Raw genomic sequence first — 22169 nt, 5'->3', positions numbered from 1 at the left:
GGACCTGGACACCTTTCCTTGGACTCAACACACAGGACAGGAGCCGAGCCCCTGAGCCTGTGCCCAGGGCTCCCAAATCCCCTCCTCTGCAGGGCAGGCTCAGGGCTGGGGTGGTGCCTTGGCCCAGCAGCTGCTCTTGCTGTGGGCTTGGCCAGCTTGGCACAATTGGTGACAGAGACTTCCAGGGGCTGTGAGTGCCCTGGGGTGGCATCTGTGCCCCCTGACCCCTGCACCTGCCACAGCCAAGGGGTCCTGGGGGAGAGCAGGGCTGTGCTTCTGGGCAGAGGTGATGACAGGGGCATACAGAGATGAAGCTGCTCTGTGGGGCAACTTCTCCATGTTCTGATCTTTGCTTTCAGCAGGGGAATGTCTGATCCTGCTCCTGGTGAGAGCCAGGCCTGGAGCTGCTCACAGGCATCATTCAGAGCAGCTTTGTGTTTACTACAGATTTACTACATGAACACTTGTTCTGGGTTACCTGATCTCCTCTACCCACCTCACTCTGTAAAAGTTAATTTTCTTAAAGCAGTTGCCTTCTGAATATAGGATATTTGGACTCTTACCTGCATTGTACAACTCCAGGTTATAAAGAATGATCCATGCATTACTACACTCATAACAATTAAGTACTGTGTGAAAAAAATGTAATGAACTTCTGGAAAATGGGATATTAATTATTGTAATAATTGGGCCTTATTGTAAGTGTGGTGAGTGATAAATGGTGTTTCTGTATATTCATTTCATATCAAGATCACCTTTATCCTTTAGTTCCAACTGTCTTGCATTAAAATTCATTCTAAAAGAAGTGTATTGAATATTTGGAGCTGGTAGCAAGGATTCACCTTTTCATTATTTTGCTGTCTCTGCTGTTTACCAGCCTTTGTGTGCTGTTTGATGGCTTGGCACTTGCTTGGGGAATGGGAACATTTCTGGTCCTACAGAGTTGAGAGTCACCCCCCAACACCAGGAATGTCCCCAGCAGTGCTGCTCAAGGCCTGGGTGTTGTCCCCTCAGTGATCTGGTGCCATTTTAAACAGGTTCTGCTAAATCCTCTCAGTGCAGGTTCCTGCTGGAGCTGGGCTTGGAACAAAGCCAGGCTCTGACCTCTCCTGAATTTGGAAATGTGGGTTTGAGGGCTCTGTTTTGGGGCTCATGTGGGAATGACAGTCCAGTGTGAGCTCTGACTTCTTCTAGTGCAATTCCAACAAAGGAACATTGCAGTCTTGGAGTCTTGTCTGAAACCAGCCCAAATAAGCTCAAGATCTGAGCTGTCCCCTCTAAAACAAGGTTCCTCAAGGAAGCTCCTGGTAATATATTCAAATATGTGCTGGGTTCTTTCTCAAGTAGTGGTTTTAGCTCCAAGTACCCAGAAGAAGATGTTCCCTTTCCTCCTGAAGGAACAGCCTTTCAGCAGCCTGGTGCTGCCACAGAAATCCCCTCACCTTTATTTCAGCTGAATGGTTTGATCTGTGGAAGACTTGGTTGAAATCTAAAGTGATTTTAGTGGATATTATTTTCCTGAGCTTTGAGTAAAGAGCTGTTGCCACCAAACCCCACTGCCAGCCCAGTCTGGAGCCCCATTTTGGGCAGGGATGGGCAGGGTGTGGAGCCCCATTTTGGGCAGGGATGGGCAGGGTGTGGTGTCTCCAGAGCTGCTCTGAGCACACAAACACCCTGATGCTGCCAGCACATCCAGGTGGGGTTTTTTTGTTTTTGTTTTCACACCAAAGTTTCAGAGGACAGAACGCATGGGAGTCCCTGGCTGTGCCACTGGCCATGATTTCCTGGAGGCAGCTGCCTTGGGGCATGTGTTGAGCAGGAATTTTTTGCAGCATTTCTCAAGGCTTTTTTTCAGTGCCAGTTTTCCAGTGAACAGTTTGGATTGTTCCTCTCTGGTCTGCAGCCATGTGAGCAGGTGTGGGAGCAGAAATCCACAGGATGGAATGGTCAAGGTGGTTTGGTGACAGCCAAAGATGAGGCACAAACAGCATTTAAAGAGAGATCCAGCTGGCTGGAATCCAAATTGCACAGAGAATTGTGGCTCAGCAATGCCTGTGAGTGGAAGAAGGGAATGGAATGAGAAAGGAGCAGAATGAGTTTAAAAGCTGATATTTGCCACAGTGTTTGAGGCTGTCATTTCTGTAATTTGTAGAATAATGCAGATTTTTGCTGTCCTTTGACCTTATCCACACAATTCAGGTGCTCTGCAGGTTTTGATGAACTAGCTGAGAGAAAACTCTTTGCATTGGGGAATTGAGAAGTAAGGGCAGTGTAAATGATATAATTCCTGTACATTGGATATTGAAAGCCTTTCCCTTGTTAAGTGGCAGATTTCTGGGGCAGGGTCTTTGCTAATGCTTTTACCTAATGACAGAATTTGAGCTCTCTCCAATATCTTCAATGTCCATCAGTATCCAAGTACTGAAATGTCCCCTTCCAGCTTTTCACTCCTGCAGGAAAGCACAACTGACTGAGCTGTCTCTGGAAACATCTGGACCAAAACATCCTGGCTTTGGTATCTTGTGGAAGTGTCTCAGCTGGAAAAGTGTCCCTGAATCTCCCTGTGCTGTCTGTGCAGTCTGATGGGATCCTGAGCTGGGATCCAGCTTCTCCTGGCTCTGTCCTGTTCACCTTGCACAAATTCCACAGAGAAAATAAAATATATTCAGGCTCAGTCAGTTGTTTTCAGAATAAGACAATCTGTGAATTTTTATTTAGAATCTGGAGATCAGAAAGGCAGAAGTGTGACTTAACCCCTTCCCTGCCCCCCCAAAGTCCTGGCAGGGCTTTGGATTTGTAGCCACAGGGAAACCTGCAGGCCCTGCTGCCTCTGCAATGTTCTTTTTGTGATTTTCTTTTCCTCTAAGCCCTCTGTAGAGGTTTTCATGTGGCAGTTGAACAGCAGATAGATGATAAATACAAGAAAGCATTGAGAGGGATGAAAATCACTGGCTAGGTACTCATTTGTTCAGATTATTGTTTGCATGGATGCAAAAAATGAACCTTTAAATACTGGAAATTTAAGATCAACACTTAATAGAATAGCTTGTCTATTTTCTTAAAATGAATTCTACAGTATTATTGACTACCTGACAAACAGTGATGAATGCAGTCCCTTGGCTGCTTTCTGTTCAGGGTAAAGGCAATTAAGCACTATTATATGTTAGAATTTAACATTGCTCTGTGTGGGGATTCATTTGTGCACACTGAAATGAAAGCAGAAACGATCAACAAACATCAGTGTAATGACGTGTTCCAACCTTGATAAGGAAATTATGCCTTGTCTCTAATGGGCTCTGGGAATTTCAGGGAGCTGTTTGCCTGTGGATGATCTTACTCAGAGGATGTGAGAGCAGTGCACTCATCTCCTCACACATCCTCAGCCATCATCTGCAGCTCTGAATTAACTTACAAGGCACAAACAAAACGTCTCAAGTCTTTTACAAGCTTAATTTTTAAGTTTAAATGTCAAGAATGAAATCATCTGACTTAATAACATTGTGGGTGTGTGTGACAAGGCACCTTTCACAAAGAGCATGGAAAACAAGCTCTCAAACTGTGCCGTTCCCATTCTGTGGAAGTGACAAAAAGAGTGCATCCTGCTTTTTCAGTTGTTTACAGGAACCCACCACAGCCTTTCCATTTGCTGTAAACACTTGGAACAAGTGTTGGGAGCAGTGAAGAAAGTCATGATGGAGATTGTTGGAACTGAATTGGAGTTGGAATAACTTGGAATTGCTTTTAAAGTGCTAAAACTTTGTAAAGGGGGTGTTAAGGAATGGAATACCTCTACTGAAGTTGTGTTGGTAGTTTTATTTCTATTAACAACACACAATGCTTCATTATTAAGCTTAAAACCTTCTACTATCATGCTAAGCATATTTTTCTGCAGTCTCAAGGTCTATCTTAGCCAAACTAAACCTCAAGCAATTGTTTCATGTCCTTGCTTGCTGTAACTTTTCTGCTTTCAGACTTTGCAGCTGTAGGTAGCTCTAAGTTTTCTGTTCTTTCTGTTTCTGCTTTTACAACTTTCTGGAAGTCTTCTCACCTTTACTATTTCCCACATTAAGTCAGTGGGTCATATTTGAAGATTCACCAGTATTTTTTTCATGAGCTTCTATTGGAATGTTCTCATCTCTGGACAAATTTGGAGTCACTAAACATAAGCCAGGCTCAGGCACCACTTTCTCAAGGCTCCATCAGTCCATTTAAAAGTCCCAGTTTTAGTGAATACTTGCTGGTCTCTTCTCCCAGAGACTGAACTGGGGGTACCTGCTGCTAAACCTGACCTGGAGAATGGGGCAGATTTTTCTGTGGTGAGACCTTACCTTGATGTTTGTTCAGGTGAAGCTTTCTGCTGTTTTTCTTGGCTTTTCAAGTTGCTGTTATTGTCTGAGAAATTGGGATAAAACTACTACAGTGCTTCAGCATTTCTGTAATTTCCTCCAGCAGTTAGCAGTGATGTCAGTGTAATTTTCCCAGCTTAGAGTTACATTCAGTGAAATGATAAAATCAACCTGTGTTAGAATGTTTAGCTGTGAGTGAAAAAGTGGAGACAAATCTTCCCACTCTGTGAACATTTCATACCATGTTACTTCATAAAATTTTTAGTGGAGTCTCCTTCTTTGTCTTAGTCTGAATTATCTAAAACTGGGTATGGCCTGAGAAATGGAATGTATCTGTAATGGTGTCAGTTTATTCAATTTACAGCCAATCTTTATTCTCTTAGCACCTACAACAGGGACTAATTTCATCCAGGAACCGCCTTTTAACCTTCCACTGATTGCCAAGAAAGGAGATGGGCAGGTTCAATGCTCCCAACATGGAAATTTCCATGTATAATATCCCAAACATCTCAGTCTCTGTTTCAGGTTAAAAAACTCCAAGCCACCACTGTGGCAATGTTCCTCACTCGGGGTCACCAATTGTGGTGCTGTTCACAGGGGTCCCAGGAGATGAGAATCTTGACTCCATGTTTCAGAAGGCTGATTTATTATTTTATGATATATATAATATTACAAGAAAATGATCTATTAAAACTATACTAAAGACTAGAAGAAAGGATTTCATCAGAAGGCTTGAATGGAAAGGAAAGGATTGATAATAAAATCTTGTGACTGACCAGACAGTCCGAGCCAGCTGACTGTGATTGGCCATTAATTAGAAACAACCACATGAGCCCAATCCCAGATGCACCTGTTGCATTCCACAGCAGCAGATAACCATTGGTTACATTTCATTTCTGAGGCCTCTCAGCTTCTCAGGAGAAAAGATCCTAGCAAAAGGATTTTTCATAAAATGTGTCTGTGCCACACCAGTAATGGGCAGGTTCCCAACTCCTCAGGGCAGCTCAGATAATTGTAACAATGAGGATGCAGCAGGAAAAGCTTCAGTTGCCCCAGGAAAGGCCAAGTGCTCTCAGCAGAACTGGCACAGTCCGTGCTGATGTTGCCATGGGATCACCATGTCCTTGCTGCTGTCATGAGCAGGAGCACCAGTGAGGTTTGAGTTAGAATTGCTGGGTTGGTGTAGAAATTGCAGCTCCTGATGGTGGCCCAACTTTTACACCCTTATAGTGAGCAGGACAGGCTCCCAGCACAGAGAAATATCCTGTCCCCAGTCCCTGCCTCTGCACAGGAGTCTCTGCCACTGCATGGGGGCTGCCTGCTAAGCCCTGAGGCAGGAATTGTCCTGAGGGGCTGCACTGGGGCTGCAGAGGTGTCTGTGGGCAGCTTGTGCAGCACAAACTTTGTACAGCCTGCAAGCACTGAGGTGTTCCAAGCACTGAGGTGTGCTTGTCCTGTCAGCTCTGCTCTCCTGGCTCTCTGGTCAGCAGGGACCCAGTGCCAGCACCTGCAGGGTCCAGGCTGGGGCTCTGGAGTCATTGCCCACCAGAGCTGCCTTCCATGGGGAGAGGTTTGTTTGGGAATTCATTGCTCCAGGTAGCAGTGATCCATCAAAATCACTTCACAAACTGAAGTGACTGCTCAGGTGGGGACTGTTGATTTATTGTAGAAGGAAAGGAATCTTAAATTTCAATATCTATGTAAAGAAGCCTCTGGAGTATCATCCATGTTTGATCCCTGAGCTCAGCTGTTTCCATGAGTGGAATGTTATTGCTTTTGTAATGGCAGAGTACTATAAAATTGGGCTCTTGATGGATGAGCATCCAAAAGGATGCTCTTCCCCCAGCTCTGCACCTACTGAATATCAACTTCAGTGTTGTGTTGGTTTACAGAGTGGAAGGCATTAAATTTCTAACACATGCTAAGAGCTGACCCCTGAGAAGGCAAAGCTGTTTAAGCAATTAATGATTGAGTGCCAGATAAATGTTATCATCATTTCATTGGCTTGTGCCAGTACCACTCATTGGGTGTTGTTTAAATTTCACTGGCAGCTCAAGCACAGCTAAAAATAAATTCATTTGTTTATAGACTTCTTTGACAACAGCCAAATAAACCCACACTGGGTTGTTTTGAACAGGAGGCCCAGAGCCAGCTGAGTGCTCCCTTGGAGTGTGGCTGGTGGGTGCCTGAGGTTGGTTCTACAGCTGCTTTTCCCCTCCCACCCCTGTTTTATTTCCATTAAAGCTTTTCCAGGGCTGTGTGCTCCTGCTGAAGTGCAGATGTGAGTTTGCAGTGTGAGCAGCAGCCCCTGCTTTGTGCTCATGGGGCAGAGCACAGAGCAAAGAGAGACTAAAAGTGGCAGCAGGGGAACTGTCCATGCTTGGGGCTGGAGCTGCAGGGCAGAGAGGGATCCTGAGCTCTTGAGGGCATGTCCATAAATCAGAGGGAACTTGGAGCAGTCCAGCAGTGCTCCAGAGGTCACCTGGGCTTCCTGGCAGGAGAGCAGAGAGAAACTTCACGTTATTCCAGCTCAAGGACAGGAGGAGGTGAAGGAAGATAAGGAGGAGGACAAATGACATCAGCTGTGGTATCTCCAGTTGTGAGATACTGGGGTTTGGATGTCCTGGAGCTGCAGAGCTCTGGAATGAACAAATGCTTCTTGTAAGAAGGGGAAATGCTGAGATAAAATGTCTTGGCAGTAAAAATAATTCTGAGAAGGTTGCAGTGGGAATAGCCTGACTTGCTGTAGGAACTGGGCATCTGTACCTCACTCTCTGAGGGATGTGTCAGGAAAATTAACCCACAAAAACCAGAGATTTATGTCCAAAAAGGAGACAGAGGAGTCCTTTTACTTTATTTGAATAAAGGGAGAGGCCATAGGGCATTCCCCTGGGATGTCTCAAATTTTTGGAGGACACAGCCTCTTTTTTTATCCCAATTTCCCATTTCCCTTCTCTCTTTCCCCACTGGCTGAGGTACTTGAGAGGTACAGACTTCCCAAATCACCTGATACCAGAGATTTCCCTCTAATGTATAACCCTCCCTTTTAACTGTTAATTCTTATGGAATTTAGGGTTTTTCCCCATTGTTCCTTTCATCTTTCAATGCCCAGTTTCATTTATCAGCAAACCTAGAGTTTGTTTGTACAGACAAATCCATCATTGCTCCCAGATGTGTGGAGAAGTTCCTGCCCAAGCTGGGAGCTGAGCCCTGCTCAGCCCTGCCCTCTGCTCTCTGTGCCAGGGCAGAGCTGCAGCCGCTCTCCTGGGGGAGCCAGGGCTTGCCTGCTCCCAGCTGGGTTCTGTCACAGGCATCTTTCATGGAAAACCCTTTCCTTTGGATTTTTCCTCCTGAGAAGCTGAGAGGCCTCAAGAACAAACTGTAACCAATGGTTATCTGCTGCTGTGGAATGCAACAGGTGCATCTGGGATTGGGCTCATGGGGTTGTTTCTAATCAATGGCCAATCACAGTCAGCTGGCTTGGACAGAGAGCTGAGCCACAAGCCTTTGATATCATTCCTATTCTACTCTTAGCTAGCCCTCTGATGAAATCCTTTCTTCTATTCTTTTAGTATAGTTTTAATATAATATATATCATAGAATAATAAATCAGCCTTCTAAAACATGGAGTCAGATCCTCGTCTCTTCCCTCATCCTCAGACCCCTGTGAACACCATCACAGGGTTCTTGGAGCTGTGCTGGAGCAGATGGGCCAAAATGCAGCAAATATCTCAGCTTGGTGAGATAATGCCCAAAGAAAGCACAGAATCCCAGACTGCTCTGGGCTGGGAGGAGCTCAAAGCCCATGCAGTGCCACCCCTGCCATGGCAGGGACACCTTCCCCTGTCCCAGGCTGTTGCTGGAGCAGTGTCACACTGCCAGGGATCCAGGGCAGCCATCCTGGGCAACCTGGTGATTTGCTTTTTTTAATAGGAGCAGTGTAAGATGTTATGAGGTGGTTTTGAGCAGAGAGAACTCAGCTCAGAGGTACAGAACTGTGAATGTTCTCTTGCTAGGGGCCAGTGGGGATGGACAGGATCTGCTTTCACTTAAGGTGGTTATGCCACCAAAAGCAAGAGTGAAATATATTACTGTGAACAGTGACACCAATTTTTTTTTTTCTCTGAGGATTTAAAAAAAACCCAAACAAACAATAAAACACCAAAAACTCTCACTCAACAGCAAAACCTCTGAAGACTCACTGGTTGTGTCCAGGTCAGTATGAGCTGCTGGAGAGTGTTTTGACCTAAAGGACAAAAATAAGATGTGGCAATGTCAAGAGGCAATTGAAAATACCAAACTGTGAATTGAGAGAAAACCAGGTAGAGCTGATTGTGCAGGAATCTCTCAGGGAATGTTTGAGTAACACTTCTGGGGGATAAAAAAGGTATTTGAAGTAAAGCTTCTAAAAGCTGAATGGATTAGTGGTTAAAACTCTCCCTGAAAGTTGGGATGGTACTGAAGGTTGTTTGGGGACTGATTTTAAGAAAGGAGCAAAGCCAGCCCACAAACCATGTTAAACACTGCCTTTCTCCACTCAGCCCCTAAAAAAATAGTCAAAAAACCTGACAAACAAATCCCAAAAATCAAAAAAAGCAAACAAAAAAACCCTTCCAAAACCCTTCTGAAGCATTTTCAGAAGTGAAGAACTGGGCTGTGTTGTTCCATTCAGTGCCAAGATAATTTCAAAAACCTGTAACCTCCAGATTCTCAAAGGAAGGACATTTTCTATGGGGGTGGCTGTGCCAGTAACCACTGCAGGTTGTGGGACAGATGGAAGCTGACTAATAGCAAGAAAAGCATTAGCTGTAAGTACAGCCATTATAATTGAAACTGAAGCCTCCAGGCATCCAGAGAGAAGCCAAGAATCCTGACTATGGGATTGTCTGGGTGTTTTTGTAGCTTCTGCATGCAGACTTAATAGTTACAAATTACAGTGTTTCTACAGATTTAACTGAGAGTTGAAATAAAACAAGTTGAAGACTTAAATCCCATTCTTTATGCAGTCTGTCTGGTGAGTTATAGCAGTAGAACACACACTTGGTTTTGTCTTAATCTTTTCAGGTTTTCTAATTTAGTCTTAATTGGAGGAAAGAATTACATCAAAGGCAGCAGAACTCCTGTGGCATTTGGAATTCCCAAGGGGCTCAGGTTGGCTTCAGGAGCAGATGAACACAAAGTGATTGGACTTAAACATCCTTTAGGAAGGGATTGTTCCCTGGGAGGGTGGGCAGGCCCTGGCACAGGGTGCCCAGAGCAGCTGTGGCTGCCCCTGGATCCCTGGCAGTGCCCAAGGCCAGGCTGGACAGGGCTTGGAGCAGCCTGGGACAGTGGGAGGTGTCCCTGCCATGGCAGGGGTGGCACTGGATGGAATTTAAAATCCTGTCTCATCCAAAGCATTCTGGGATTGTGTGATGTACCAGGAATGATCTGTGGAGCCCAGCAGCTCCTGTCCTGAGTGGTGACAGGGCCCTTCCCAGGACAGGGCACAGCAAATCCAAGGACAGCTTGATGACTCCAAGTGTTTCAGGTTCTCTTCATGTTTGGCACCATCCTGAGCACTACTGAGTGAGGTTAGTCCAGAGGGTGAGTTTGTTGAGGCTTTAGTACTTTCCTTACATCTTTGTGTTCCATTTAGTTTGTTCTCTAGAAGCACCATCAGTTGTTTCTAGAAAATATTTTTGCTGTTTTAATGGCAAATCACTCAGACTTCTCAAAATCTGTGTGTGGAATTTAAGGAGCAGATGCCCCTGGAAACAGGACCTGGGTGTAGTTTACCCTGAAAATTTCATCCATACAGTGCCTCGGTTGAAATTGCATGGGGAGGTTTCCAGGGCTGGGTTTTGTAATTACTGTTGGGTCAGTGAATGAATTCCTGGGGTGGAGGGTTGATGGCAGCTGTCCCCATCAGTGTCACTGTTTGTTCTTTCTCCTCATGGAATAAACATAGATCTTGTCTTGTATGAAAGATCAAGGGAGAGCTGGAAGGGTCTCAAAGCCTGAGGATTAAGGACATAAATTTCATGTGCAGAGAATGTCTCGTTCTTGTTGGAGGCTCTTGGCCTTTAACTCTCTGATCCTGCCTGTATCCAAAGTACATTTTGACAAAAACCCTCTGGAGGCAGAGGATTTTATTAAGGAACATGGAAACACTCGATACAAATGAAAGATGAAACTTGATTCGATAATTTTCCAAATGTTTATGGCTGATGATTGCATGTTGAGAGGCTGAATTGATGATAAAGTGTTCTGCTGTGAGTATCTTCATAGTCTGAGAACCATTTAGCTGCTGTTGGAGGCAGGAAGGATCTCTAAAAGGGACCATAATTGGAGCCATGATTGTTGAAAAGCCTCACTTTTTCTGAATGTAAGATAAAAGGATGAGCTGCTTGTTTAAACCCCATTTTAGGAGAGATTTTTCTTTCTTTGTAAAGCCTTACCTGGAAATGGAAAGAGGTCTGAAATAATCCTGTGCTGTGGCTTTCCACTTCTGCTCACCCTTCATTCAAGCTGAAATAATGCCTTCTCTATTCAATATTCCACATTCAGTACAGGTGATTGCCACAGGCTAATGCTGCTTAATCCTGCCTGGTCCTTCTGCAGAAAAGAAGTGGTGACAGGAATGTTGGGGAGAGATTTCTGATGTGCAGTTAGATATGAAAAATTTCCTGTGCAGCTCCTCAGTACCTGTGGGGTTAAACTGCAGTTCTCTCCCTCAGCTGTTAAAAAGCCACTCCACACCTCAGTTAATGAATGGAGCTGGAAAGGCACATTTAAAGGAATTTTGCTTGGGAAGTTGCTCTTCCCTGAGCTGGGGTAGGGACAGACAAGGCTGCAGGTCAAAGGTGCAGAAATAACTGGATTGGAAAGTTTCAGCTGCAGGGGAAAATAAGGAATTGACTCACTTGTAAAATGATAAATAGAGTAAGAATGAAGTGTTTTTCAAACAGAATGGAGGCAGCCTTTCAGTTTTCTGAATTTTTTTTTTCTTAAAAGCTGTTCCAAATTATAAACAATTGAAGGAGAGATGGAGCAAGGAAAAGAGGTAAAATGGTTTTGAGGGCTCATAAACCAAGGATAGTTTTTTTCATATTTTACCACTTGAGATTCAAGTCTTCATTCTGGCGCTGACTTTAAGATCACCCCTCGCTTGTCAAAGCGAAATATTTTCTTCCCTTCCATATGGCCCTTTGGCAGGGCTTTTACTTAGATCATCAATTGGCTGCTCTGTGCAGCTTAATGGCTTCATCTTGTGAGACAGGGGCTGGAGAGAGGCTGCAGGGATGGGTGAGAGAGGAGCTGGAGAGGGGCACAGGCTGCAGGGATGGATGGGACAGGGGCTGAAGAGAGGCACAGGGATGGATGGGACAGGGGCTGGAGAGGGGCACGGGCTGCAGGGATGGATGGGACAGGGGCTGGAGAGGGGCACAGGGATGGGTGGGACAGGGGCTGGAGAGGGGCACAGGGATGGGTGGGACAGGGGCTGGAGAGGGGCACAGGCTGCAGGGATGGATGGGACAGGGCCTGGAGAGGGGCACAGGCTGCAGGGATGGATGGGACAGGGGCTGGAGAGGGGCACAGGCTGCAGGGATGGGTGGGACAGGGGCTGGAGAGGAGCACAGGCTGCAGGGATGGATGGGACAGGGGCTGGAGAGGGGCACAGGGATGGGTGGGACAGGGGCTGGAGAGGGGCACAGGCTGCAGGGATGGGTGGGACAGGGGCTGGAGAGGGGCATAGGGATGGGTGGGACAGGGGCTGGAGAGGGGCACAGGCTGCAGGGATGGATGGGACAGGGGCTGGAGAGGGGCACAGGCTGCAGGGATGGATGGGACAGGGGCTGGAGAGGGGCACAGGCTGCAGGGATGGATGGGACAGGGGCTGGAGAGGGGCACAGGCTGCAGGGATGGGCTGTCCTGGAGCTCTTCATCCCCCAGACCCTCCACACCCCAAAGTCCCCTCTGCTGCAGGAGGGGGAGCAGGGAGCAAAGCTTCCTCCTGTGTGTTCTGCTTGGCTGTGTTTCCTGGGATGCCATGGAATCCCAGTGATCACAATCCCATTTTCTGTGCACCTGGAGGGGCTGTGCTGAGGGCAGAGCAGGGCAGAACTGGCCAGAATTGGTGACAGGGCTGTGACCCCTCAGGGCAGAGCAGCTGCTGGGCTCTGCCCCACCTTCCAGAGGGGACACCCAACACTCTGGGCAGAACCCAAATATGTCCCAGCTCATCTGTTTAGAGCACAGCAGCTTGGGGCTGCCCCAGGCGTGCCAGGGCGATGGCACCTCCCTGCCCTGCTCACAGGCCAGCAGCACTCCTCTGCTCGGGCCCAGAACCCCGAGTTTACCCCGTGTTCAGCACTTGGTGGGGGCTGTTGTGCTCCAGGTGGGGCCCCTGTCCCTGCTGGGGAGCTGCTCTGCCCTGCTGAGCACACAGATGGTCCCAGCAGCCGCGCTGGGAGGCACCGGGTTGGAAGCAGCAGCACTGCCTGCTCTGCAGCCTGGCTCTTCCTCCAAACCATTTCCAGGCATCAGGAGAGCCCAGGATACTGAAAAACCCCTGCTGGCTGCAGGTGAGGCGGGCAGGGCTCTGCTCACTCCGAGCATATGGCACAGGGCTGGGCAGGGACAGCAGGCTGGGCTCCTGCAAATCCCTCCTCAGAGACCTCTGAGAGTTTGGAAGGGACATTTCTTGGACAGCAGTGGCTGAAAGCAGTCCAGGAATGGATATAACAAGCTTGTTATGGAGCCCATATGCCAGGAGCTGCATTTCCATGGTATTTATCATAGGATCACAGGATGGCTCAAGTTGGAAGGGACCACTGGAGGTCATCCAGGCCAAGCTCCCTGCTCAGGCAGGGCTGCCTGGAGCTCAGGATTGTGTCCAGATGGCCAGGCTGGAGCAGAGAATGCAGTGAGTTATCCGTGGGAGATAAGTGGCTGCTGCCTCTCGTGGGCTGGGATGTGTCTGCTGGACAGAACAGAAAACACGACAGAAATGGGATCTGTGGAAGTGGCTCTTTTCAGTGTTCCTGTCCAGGCTCACAGTTAGAATTCACTTTAAAAGGAAAAAAAAAAAAAAGAAAAAAAAAAGGCTATTTTGTCACCATGGTCTGTGTGTAACAGCTTTGTAAGGACTGAGCAGCTTTTGTGGTCACTGCCACACGAGCAGTGCATTCCCAAAGCTGGGATGGGGGATTCTGCTGAGGCTGGAGGTGCTCTGCACAAATAGGAGTGCACACAAACTGCACAGAGCACATCTGTGTTAAAAAAGGGCATTTGCAATATTAACTGTCACTTAAGATGGCTAAAAAGTTCATTTCTTTAATGGGAGTTGGAGAAAATAAGGACAAAAGGAATGTGATTAATGATGTTCTGGGTGAAATACTGTGCTGTCTTATTGAACATGGTTAATTGGTGATGGTAAGTCTAAAATCCAGTCAATTTAGCAAACAGGTTCTTTTTAAGCAGTCAGTCTTGTGTTGTGCTGTAACACAGAGCTCACAGCACAGCCCAGCAGAGCTCCTGGGCCTCACCTGGGAATTGTCTGGTTTTGGGGGAAGCCCTTCCAGCAGTACCTGGTGGTATCCACAGCACACAGCAGGAACTGGGCACATCCCCTCTGCCTTTTGTTCAAAATGGTGCCTGAAAATGCCTCTTACATAAGTGCCCTTGGATTCTGCAGTGGGTGATTCACAGGTTTAGCTCACATTAACTCTCTGCATGATGCCATCCATGTGGGAGGTGCTGTCCTTTCATGCTCGAGCTGCCACAAGATCATGGGCCAAGCAGCAGCCCAAATTTAGCTTGTATGTATTGCTGATGTGACTTTTAAATCTGTTTGGGGCTTGATGGAAACTTCTTTTTCAGCTTGGTGGTGGGAAATCACATCTAAACTGCTCTCTGCACTCAGAGTGTATTTATGGGGCTTTTTGAGGGTGGGAGCAGTGGACTGGTGCCCAGTGAGCTGAAATGTGTGGAACACTGAGACAAATGAACCAGAAGGCTTTTGATACATTCATCATGACATCCAGCCAGTTTAAAAACATGGAATAAGATCAGAGATGCAGGTTTTTTGTATCTTGAAGTTACCGAAAGTCCTGGGACCTTAGTGTGAGGTTGGTACCATTATAGCTTAGTTGGAATTTTGTGGGAGGCTGTGGTGAGTTTGTTTAATTGTGTTGATGAAAAGGTGTTCACCCTGTTGTGCATAATGACTGAATCTTGCTAAAGGGACTTAATTAGTGGTGAAATTCATCATTTTTCTCATCCTGACACCTTGTTAAAATGCTACTGACTGGGCAGTTCTTACTAGGTTTTTTATCACTTCTTTCAAGTCTTCAGTCCAGTAGAATCTATTGACTCCACCCAACACACAGAGCCTTGCTGGCCACAGCTCTTGGGAAGGAGAATTGTTGGGGAAGATGAAACAGGAAAGCCTTATAAATATGATTGTCTGGCAAAAGATTTTGAGAATATAGAAACTATAAGTGAGATTGAAATGAAAGCAAGCTTTGAGATACCTCAGTTACTGAACAACAGGAAAACAATAGCATGGCCAGCTGAAGGTGATCCCCTTTTGATGGAACAACACCCTCTGCTTGCAGACAGGCCCAAGGCTCAGAGCAGACCCTACAGCTTGGCAGAAGGGGCCCAAAGAGGAGTTTTTAGGGTTTAAAATGTAGCACAGTATGGTAATGTAGTGATTCTTATAGGCTGTATGGAAATGCTATAGGATTTGTATATTGTACTAGATTGGTTAGTGAGAATCAGAATATTCAACAAGAAGAAGATTTATGGTATTGGAACGGGAACCTCGCTCTCTTACCCTTTTACTCTCTTACCCTCTCATCCTCTCCACCCCTCTCTTCTCTCAGTCCTGCTCCAGCTGTGGCTGGCAGCTCCCAGCAGGGCCCTGCACCCAGGCCCTTTGCAATGAACCCCAAGTTCCTGAGCTGGCAGCAGAGATCTCTGCTCTCCATCCCCACCGTGCTGCCCCCGATGCTCCTAAAGAGAATCTCCACTGCCTGTGGGCTGGGTGGGACAGCCTTGGAGCAGCCTGGTCTGCTGGGAGCTGTCGCTGCCCACAGGAGATGGGCTTTAATGTCCCCTCCAACTCAATTCCCAGTTTGTACATTGCTGGCAGTGCTCTGGTGCTCATGCAGACCCTTTAAGCAGGGGTGGAATATTGTAAAATCAGGTGAGCCCAAATCTGGGAATGATTGGCATCTGCCGCCAAGGCTTTGGAATGCTCAACACTGGCTTTATTAAAACTATACTGCATTACATTACAACTATATTAGAGAGATACTATACTGCTCTATATCATACTTACTTCTAACTAACTGCTGAAAACTCGTGGCTGTCAGCCAACAGTCCCAGCACACACATGTGGATCCAACTGCTCAATGAATCAAAACACCATCCCCAGAATCCAATCAAGCCATCCCTTCAGGTAAATAATCTTCCAGCACATTCCACATGTTCAGAACAACAGGAGCAGCAAACAAGATAAGAATTGTTTTTTCTTTCTCTGAGGTTCCTCACTGCAATTCCCAGGAAATATCCTTGGGAAGTTGTGCCTTGCTTTTCTCAGTGTAAGGGCAGGACAGTGGCTGAGCTGGGAGGTTTTATTCCAGCTTGACTCTGTTCCTGAGGCTGCTCTTCCCAGACTCCTGGGAGGAGAGTGTTGCTTTCCTTGGCAGAGCTTTGCACATTTGCTGGGATCCACGGGGGCACAGAACATCATTCACACCCAGCAGGCTCGAATAACAATCCTGGAAAGCTCTAATAGCCTTTAGATGGGGTTGGAGGTTTCCTGGCAACATCTGCCTGGGTTTGAAATGCTGCTCAGAACATTCACCTGCAGGAACCTCACACTGTTCACTGCTCCTCATACCAGGAGTATCATTTCTGTGGCCATCAAAGAATTCTCTCTGGAGCTCTTTCCCTTCAAGGTAATCAGTTCCTCTGCATTACAGATGCTGGAAGATTTCAAACACTACAGAAGAACAACCTGTGCTGGGTGCAGTTTTGAGGCACTTTCTGTGCTCAAAGCAAGGCTTAATCAAATGCATTGATCCTTGTAGTGCTGTGTAAAGGTTCAGTTCAATCTTTTCCTTTTGTGAAAAATGGAATTAGAATGCTCTGTAATACTTGGTCACTGTGTACTCCAAGAGTCTCCTACAATAGCACCAGTTCCTGTGGCTTGTGAGAAGATGCATTTCAGATGGAGTCTGATTATTCAGTGGATGTCTGACATGCTGTTAGAAACCTTGGCTTTTTCCCAGTTCTTTTTATTCTGATGGAAGTGACAGCTCCAAGGAGGTGAGATCTGAGTGGGATTCCTACCACAGGGGTGGCTCTGTGAACTATTTAAAGCCCTGTCCATTTGTGGGTTCTTGCAGAAAGGTTTCACTTCTGCTTTTGGCTGGTTTTGTACCACACTGTGCACCCCCAAACATGAATCCTAGACAGAGTTTCAGAACTGTTGAAAACTACTTGCTGTATACTTTTACAGGACATTGCCACAACTCACTGTCCAGATAAAGTATCTGCTCAGCTAGGAATTGTTGTGGATCTCAGTCCATATCACACACCTTGATGGTTCTGAGCAGTGTTTAATGTGGAAAATGATTACTCTAATGAGCAAGAGGAAAGCTGGTCCTGGAGCTGCCTTTGGAAGCAGATTTGCCTTGTGCTGTTCCCCTCTAAGTGCAGCTTTAGGTGTAAACAACAAATGAGATGCCTCAGGGCTTTCAGCTTGTTTATTCTGGCTCTTGGGGGGAATAATGAGAATTGAACATTTCCTGCTGGCGTGAGCAGAAATCTTTGGGATGAGGAAAAGCCACTGAAGGAGCTCTGCTGCTGCTGCTGCTGGGGTTTTGAGGTCCTGCTGTCACCTCAGTGAAGAGGAGGCCTGGGAATGGGAACCTCTCACATTCCCAATCTGAAGGGCTTTTCCATCTTGTGCTTTTCCCAACGTTTTCTTTGAAGTTGTGTTATTCCTGTAAATGGTCTCCAGTTTTTAGGAGCTGACACTTCCCATCAAGGATGGTTTGTTGGAAAATTGCCAACCAAGTCAGCAACTGGAAGCCAAGGTAGTTGGCATGTTGTACTCCTGCATGGGGGTTTTATAGGAGGGTAGTGGTGACAAAGAGAAATCCTTGTGGTGGTGGGAGCGGAGCTGGTTTCTGAAATATCCATGATTTGGATATGGACTGTCAGATGGTGAGGGCAGTACTTAGTTAAACTCAAAAATCATTCAGGATTTTAATGGTCACTTTGGTTTGCATCCCCCTGTAAACCTCAAGTGCTGGGGTATTTTGTTTTTCTTTACATTTGGTTTTCGGTTCAAGGTTTGTTATGATGGTACCTGTTCCTCCTGGCATCTGCCTGCAATGAAATTACAGTAATTACTACTGTAGGAAATTTCTGCCTCTCTTGGTTATAACAGTCTCAAATAGGATGTGTTTCACTGTATTTCCTACTGAGAATGAAATTCCTGGGGTCAGGAAGAAGGCAAACTTGTACTTCAATAGGAGTGTAATATTGTAATATTTAGCTCTACTCAAAATGAAATCTTGGAAACCATCCAGGGCTAAGGGGAGAAATCTGGGAGAACGTTGTGTGACATTTATCTCATCAATGATACAACTCAGATATCTAAATGGAATCTGTGCTGTTCCAAGTACTACAGCACAGAAGATATTCTCTTTATTGTGCACTTTTAATTTTTTTTTTTCCTTTAGGGTCTACCTTGAAATAAATCATGCAAGATACTGCCAGAAGCCTTTTCCCCTTTATCCTTGTCTCAGCTGTGCCAGTATCATTTCTTTTGTGTGGGTCAAAAGGAAAAAAGCTAAACCAGAGCCCAGCACATGCTTCCTGTGTGAGCAGGAACATTAAATATTGATCCCCAATCCTGCCTCTCAAAGAATGCTCAAAGAAAATCGAATGCTCTGTCTCAGACTACAAGCAGTGGTTTCTTTCAGCTCTGTGTTCATTCAGCTCTGCTCATCAATTACTCATTCCCTGAGCAAAATTGACCAGCTCTGAACAACTCTTCAGAATTTACTGGAGTAAATCTTACCCTTGAAAATGCAAATGTAGCAGCTGAGAAATTTCCCAGCTTTTCTGGGAACCTGAAAATAAAGAAGGGATGGTGGGCCCCCCTTTGCCTGTTTGCTGGGCTGGGAGGTGATCAGCTGGAGATCCCCCTCACCCCACTGGAAACAGTCCTGGGGCTCCAGGGAGAGCAGGAATGGGCTGCAGGACTTTGGGGATTTGGGTGCCCGGTGCCACCTCAGTGACGCTGGCTGGCTCCGAGCACTGGGACACGTTGTCCCTGCTGGATGAGTTTGTTATTCCAGAGGAGAGGCAGGGAATGAAGCCATTAATTGTTGTCTCCTGTATTTGGGAACTTGAAAGCAGAAGCAATTACAGGAACATCTCTCCCAGTGTAAAGTGTGTGCTCTGCCAGATGGAATTCACTGAGAGCTGAGTGTGGGGAGGTGGCACCTGAACACTGCATTCAGTAATTTCTTCATTACTCCTGGGAGTGCAGGGCTGAGCTCAGCTTCATGGGACTTCTGCATTGGGAAAACTGCTCTGAAGTTGTTGTGCCTATTAAATACAACTGGTTTTTCTTTAGTTCCTAAAGAACTTTGGGGAGGAAGCTTTGGGAGTGAGGGAGGAAAGGAATTGGGCAAATGGTTCTATGTTTTCTTCTGGATTTTTGTTTGGTCCTGAAATTTGAATATTATGTTCCCATTTCTCCTTGGAGATGAAATTCTGTTCAGTGTGAATAATCCTGAATTAAGTTTCTTTGCTTAAAAATATTGGGAAAAGAGGAGAGGCTTGGTTCCATGTTTGATTGATGAAATGATCTCACCTTTAACCTGCCCCTCTGTAACTTAAGACATCTTATCCCTCCTTTTTGCACATTTCTGAAATTCACAGAAGTGTGAGGTTTTAAAGATTTTAAATTACCTTTATTTGCCAACCTTAGCCCCTTCTGAGTGTCTGATAAAGCTGAGTGTTGGATTCCAGAACTATTTGCCTGTGACCTTTTCAGCTGAAGTGTGAAGAAGAGATGAAGACAAAAATTAAAATGTACAAAATAATCTGCCTCTAGAATAGTGTCAGAGTGTTGCTTCCCACTTGTAAGGATGGAAAATAAATCTCTGTGCATGTTTGAGGAAGATCTTTATTGAGGATTCAGAGTGTGTCACCTGTTTGAATATTGCAGTTATTGACTTCAGCTGTTAACTGGGTTTTAACTTCTAACAGATTTCCTAGAAGCCTAAGTAGATGTGTTTCTTTTCTAAATGTCTTATTAGCAGAAAAAGTACAACAAGCCCTAGAGACATTCACTGAAGTACAGAGGGAGGGCATGCTTGAGAAGGTACATGGCTTTTGAATGATAAATGCTGGAAATAACTGTGTCCTAAGTATTTGTGTATTACTTTACAGGTCTGAAGGTGACAGCTCAAGAAGCCTCAGGTATGTGTGCATCATCTTGATGTCTTTGTTCTAAGAAAGTACTTTATTTAAAAGCATTAAATAGAAATAGATTTTTTTAATGTGGGTATTTTATTGTTGGTGCTTAGCATGCCATTGGTGTTTTGAGTAAAGGTTCTTCTCCCTTGGAGGAGTTACTGAATGATTCTGTCTCCAGTGTGGTTTGGGAGTGAGGGATTAGTTTGGATCATTACAAAACATTGATGGTTAGTTCCTGGTGCTCCCCATCCAAGTTCCTGTCACCAGCCCTGTGTCCTGGGAGCTGTGTGCCAGCTGCTGCCTGTCTTGGGGCAGCATCTGTGCTGAGGGGACATCCATGGACTTGTCTGGCTTTCTTAGCAGTCTCCTCCACCTGTCAGGGAGAGCCTTTGTTGACTCATTATTGCAGTGCTCATTCTGCACTTGGAAGGATCAGATAATCTGAATTTCATGTAATTATCGAATACTTTACTTCCAGCTTGCTCCCTTGGTGTTTTACACTCGGGGTGGTTTTTGTTCCTACCTCTCTGCACACGTGGCTGAGTCAAGCTTGCAGAGCTTGCAAAAGGGCTCTCAACAGGACTGAGAAGTGAAAACTCCATCCTTGAATCTGAAAGTGTTCCATATTCATGGGAGCATGGCCATTGAGCAGATGCCTTGATTCTGCAGCAGTGTGACTATTGATCAGTGATAATGAGGTTCATGGTATTGACTGTGGCTTCACCATCAGTGTTTTGGGACTGTCAGGACATTGCATCTTAAGGCACCGTGTTTATTTATTGTAAAACCCCAAAGCCAAGGCAGGACCTTCCCTTGCAGAATTAAAATCCAGTTCTTACCCACAGGTGTGCAGACCATCCCCAAGAACAGATGAGCTGCAGAACAGTCAGAAGTCTGTAGGAAAGGATTAAAGATCCTCTGAGGTGCTTTTGGCTTCAGCAGAGTTCAGGATCAGTGTGGTGTGGGCCTGAGCTGGAGGCTGTGCAGGGTGAGGTGGGAATCTGTCCAGTGCACAGCAACTGAGCTGGATCTGATCCCCAGGCTGCAGGGGGATGCCTGTGGGCATCACTGCATTCTCTCCTTGGGGTTTTAGCTCCCAGCAGAGCTGCCATGAGCTGGCAGGCTGTGGAAGGACTAGTGCTGGTCAGCTGCTGCAAACTGAAGCAAAGCCCCTGGCATGGGGATTTCCAGCAGTGTGGATGTGTTTCAGCCTCAGTGATCACTCCTGTGTGTCCCTGAGCCTCCTGTGGGATTTGGCTGCTCCAAGGATGTGTGTGTGGAGCTCCTCTCTTGCAGAGTGTGTTTGGGGGGTCCAGGCAGTGCCCAGGCACAGCTGAAAGCCTCTGCCTTCAGCTCTGCTTTGGTGCTGCCTGAAACCCCAACTCCAGCCCTGGCTCCTGCCAGGCACTGTCCTGCACTGGGTGTTCCATCAGGGTGGCTGCACTGACAGGGCACTGCTGGAAGGGTTTGTCAGAGCCTTTCCCACCCGGGAGGAAGGGTCTGCCCAGGCCTGTGCCCTTCTGGGACCTGGCAGTGCCCCATGGCTGGGCTGTGCTGGTGGGAACTGTTGGGGGAAAGCCTTATAAATATGATTGTCTGGCAAAAGCTTTTGAGAATATGGAAACTATAAGCGAGATGGAAATGAAAGCAAGCTTTGAGATCCTTTAGTTACTGAACAACTGGAAAACAATGGTGTGGCTGCTGAAGGTGATCCCCTTTTGATGGAACAACACCCTCTGCTTGCAGACAGGCCCAAGGGGCAGAGAAGACCCTGCCAGCTTGGCAGAAGGGGCCCAAAGAGGAGTTTTTAGGGTTTAAAATGTAGCACAGTATGGTAATGTAATGATTCTTATAGGCTGTATGGAAATGCTGTAGGATTTGTATATTGTACTAGATTGGTTAGTGAGAATCAGAATATTCAACAAGAAGAAGATTTATGGTATTGGAACGGGAACCTCGCTCTCTTATGCTTTTGCTCTCTTGCCTCCCTTACTCTCTTACCCTCTTATGCTCTTACCCTCTCATCCTCTCTTCTCTCAGTCCTGCTCCAGCTGTGGCTGGCAGCTCCCAGCAGGGCCCTGCACCCAGGCCCTTTGCAATGAACCCCAAGTTCCTGAGCTGGCAGCAGAGATCTCTGCTCTCCATCCATCCCCACTGTCCTGCCCCCGATGCTCCGACAGGGACCCAGCACCCTGTGCCCCACAGAGCCCTGGGGCAGCCAGGCTGGGCCCTGGGGTGCTGCTCCCACCTTCCTTTGAGGCTGTTCAGGGAATTAATCCTGTTACTCACTGCGAGCTTGAGCTGCTCCAAGACAGCTCCAGCCTTCTC

The 22169-nt window shown here is 46.5% G+C and overlaps 1 protein-coding gene across 5 annotated transcripts in view; it reads left to right on the top strand.

The window, feature by feature from the left end:
* IQSEC1 (IQ motif and Sec7 domain ArfGEF 1) overlaps positions 1 to 22169 on the top strand; it is a 302049-nt gene that overhangs the window by 38634 nt on the left and 241246 nt on the right. For all 5 annotated transcript variants that reach the window (XM_066558298.1, XM_066558306.1, XM_066558301.1 and 2 more), the window contains one exon: positions 19815 to 19844. In XM_066558298.1, the coding sequence (XP_066414395.1) occupies positions 19815 to 19844 (30 nt within the window). The remainder of the gene's footprint in view (positions 1 to 19814; positions 19845 to 22169) is intronic.

Source organism: Molothrus aeneus, chromosome 12 (genome assembly GCF_037042795.1).
Source record: "Molothrus aeneus isolate 106 chromosome 12, BPBGC_Maene_1.0, whole genome shotgun sequence".
NCBI lineage: Eukaryota > Metazoa > Chordata > Aves > Passeriformes > Icteridae > Molothrus > Molothrus aeneus.
This window is presented reverse-complemented; position numbering and strand designations above follow the sequence as displayed.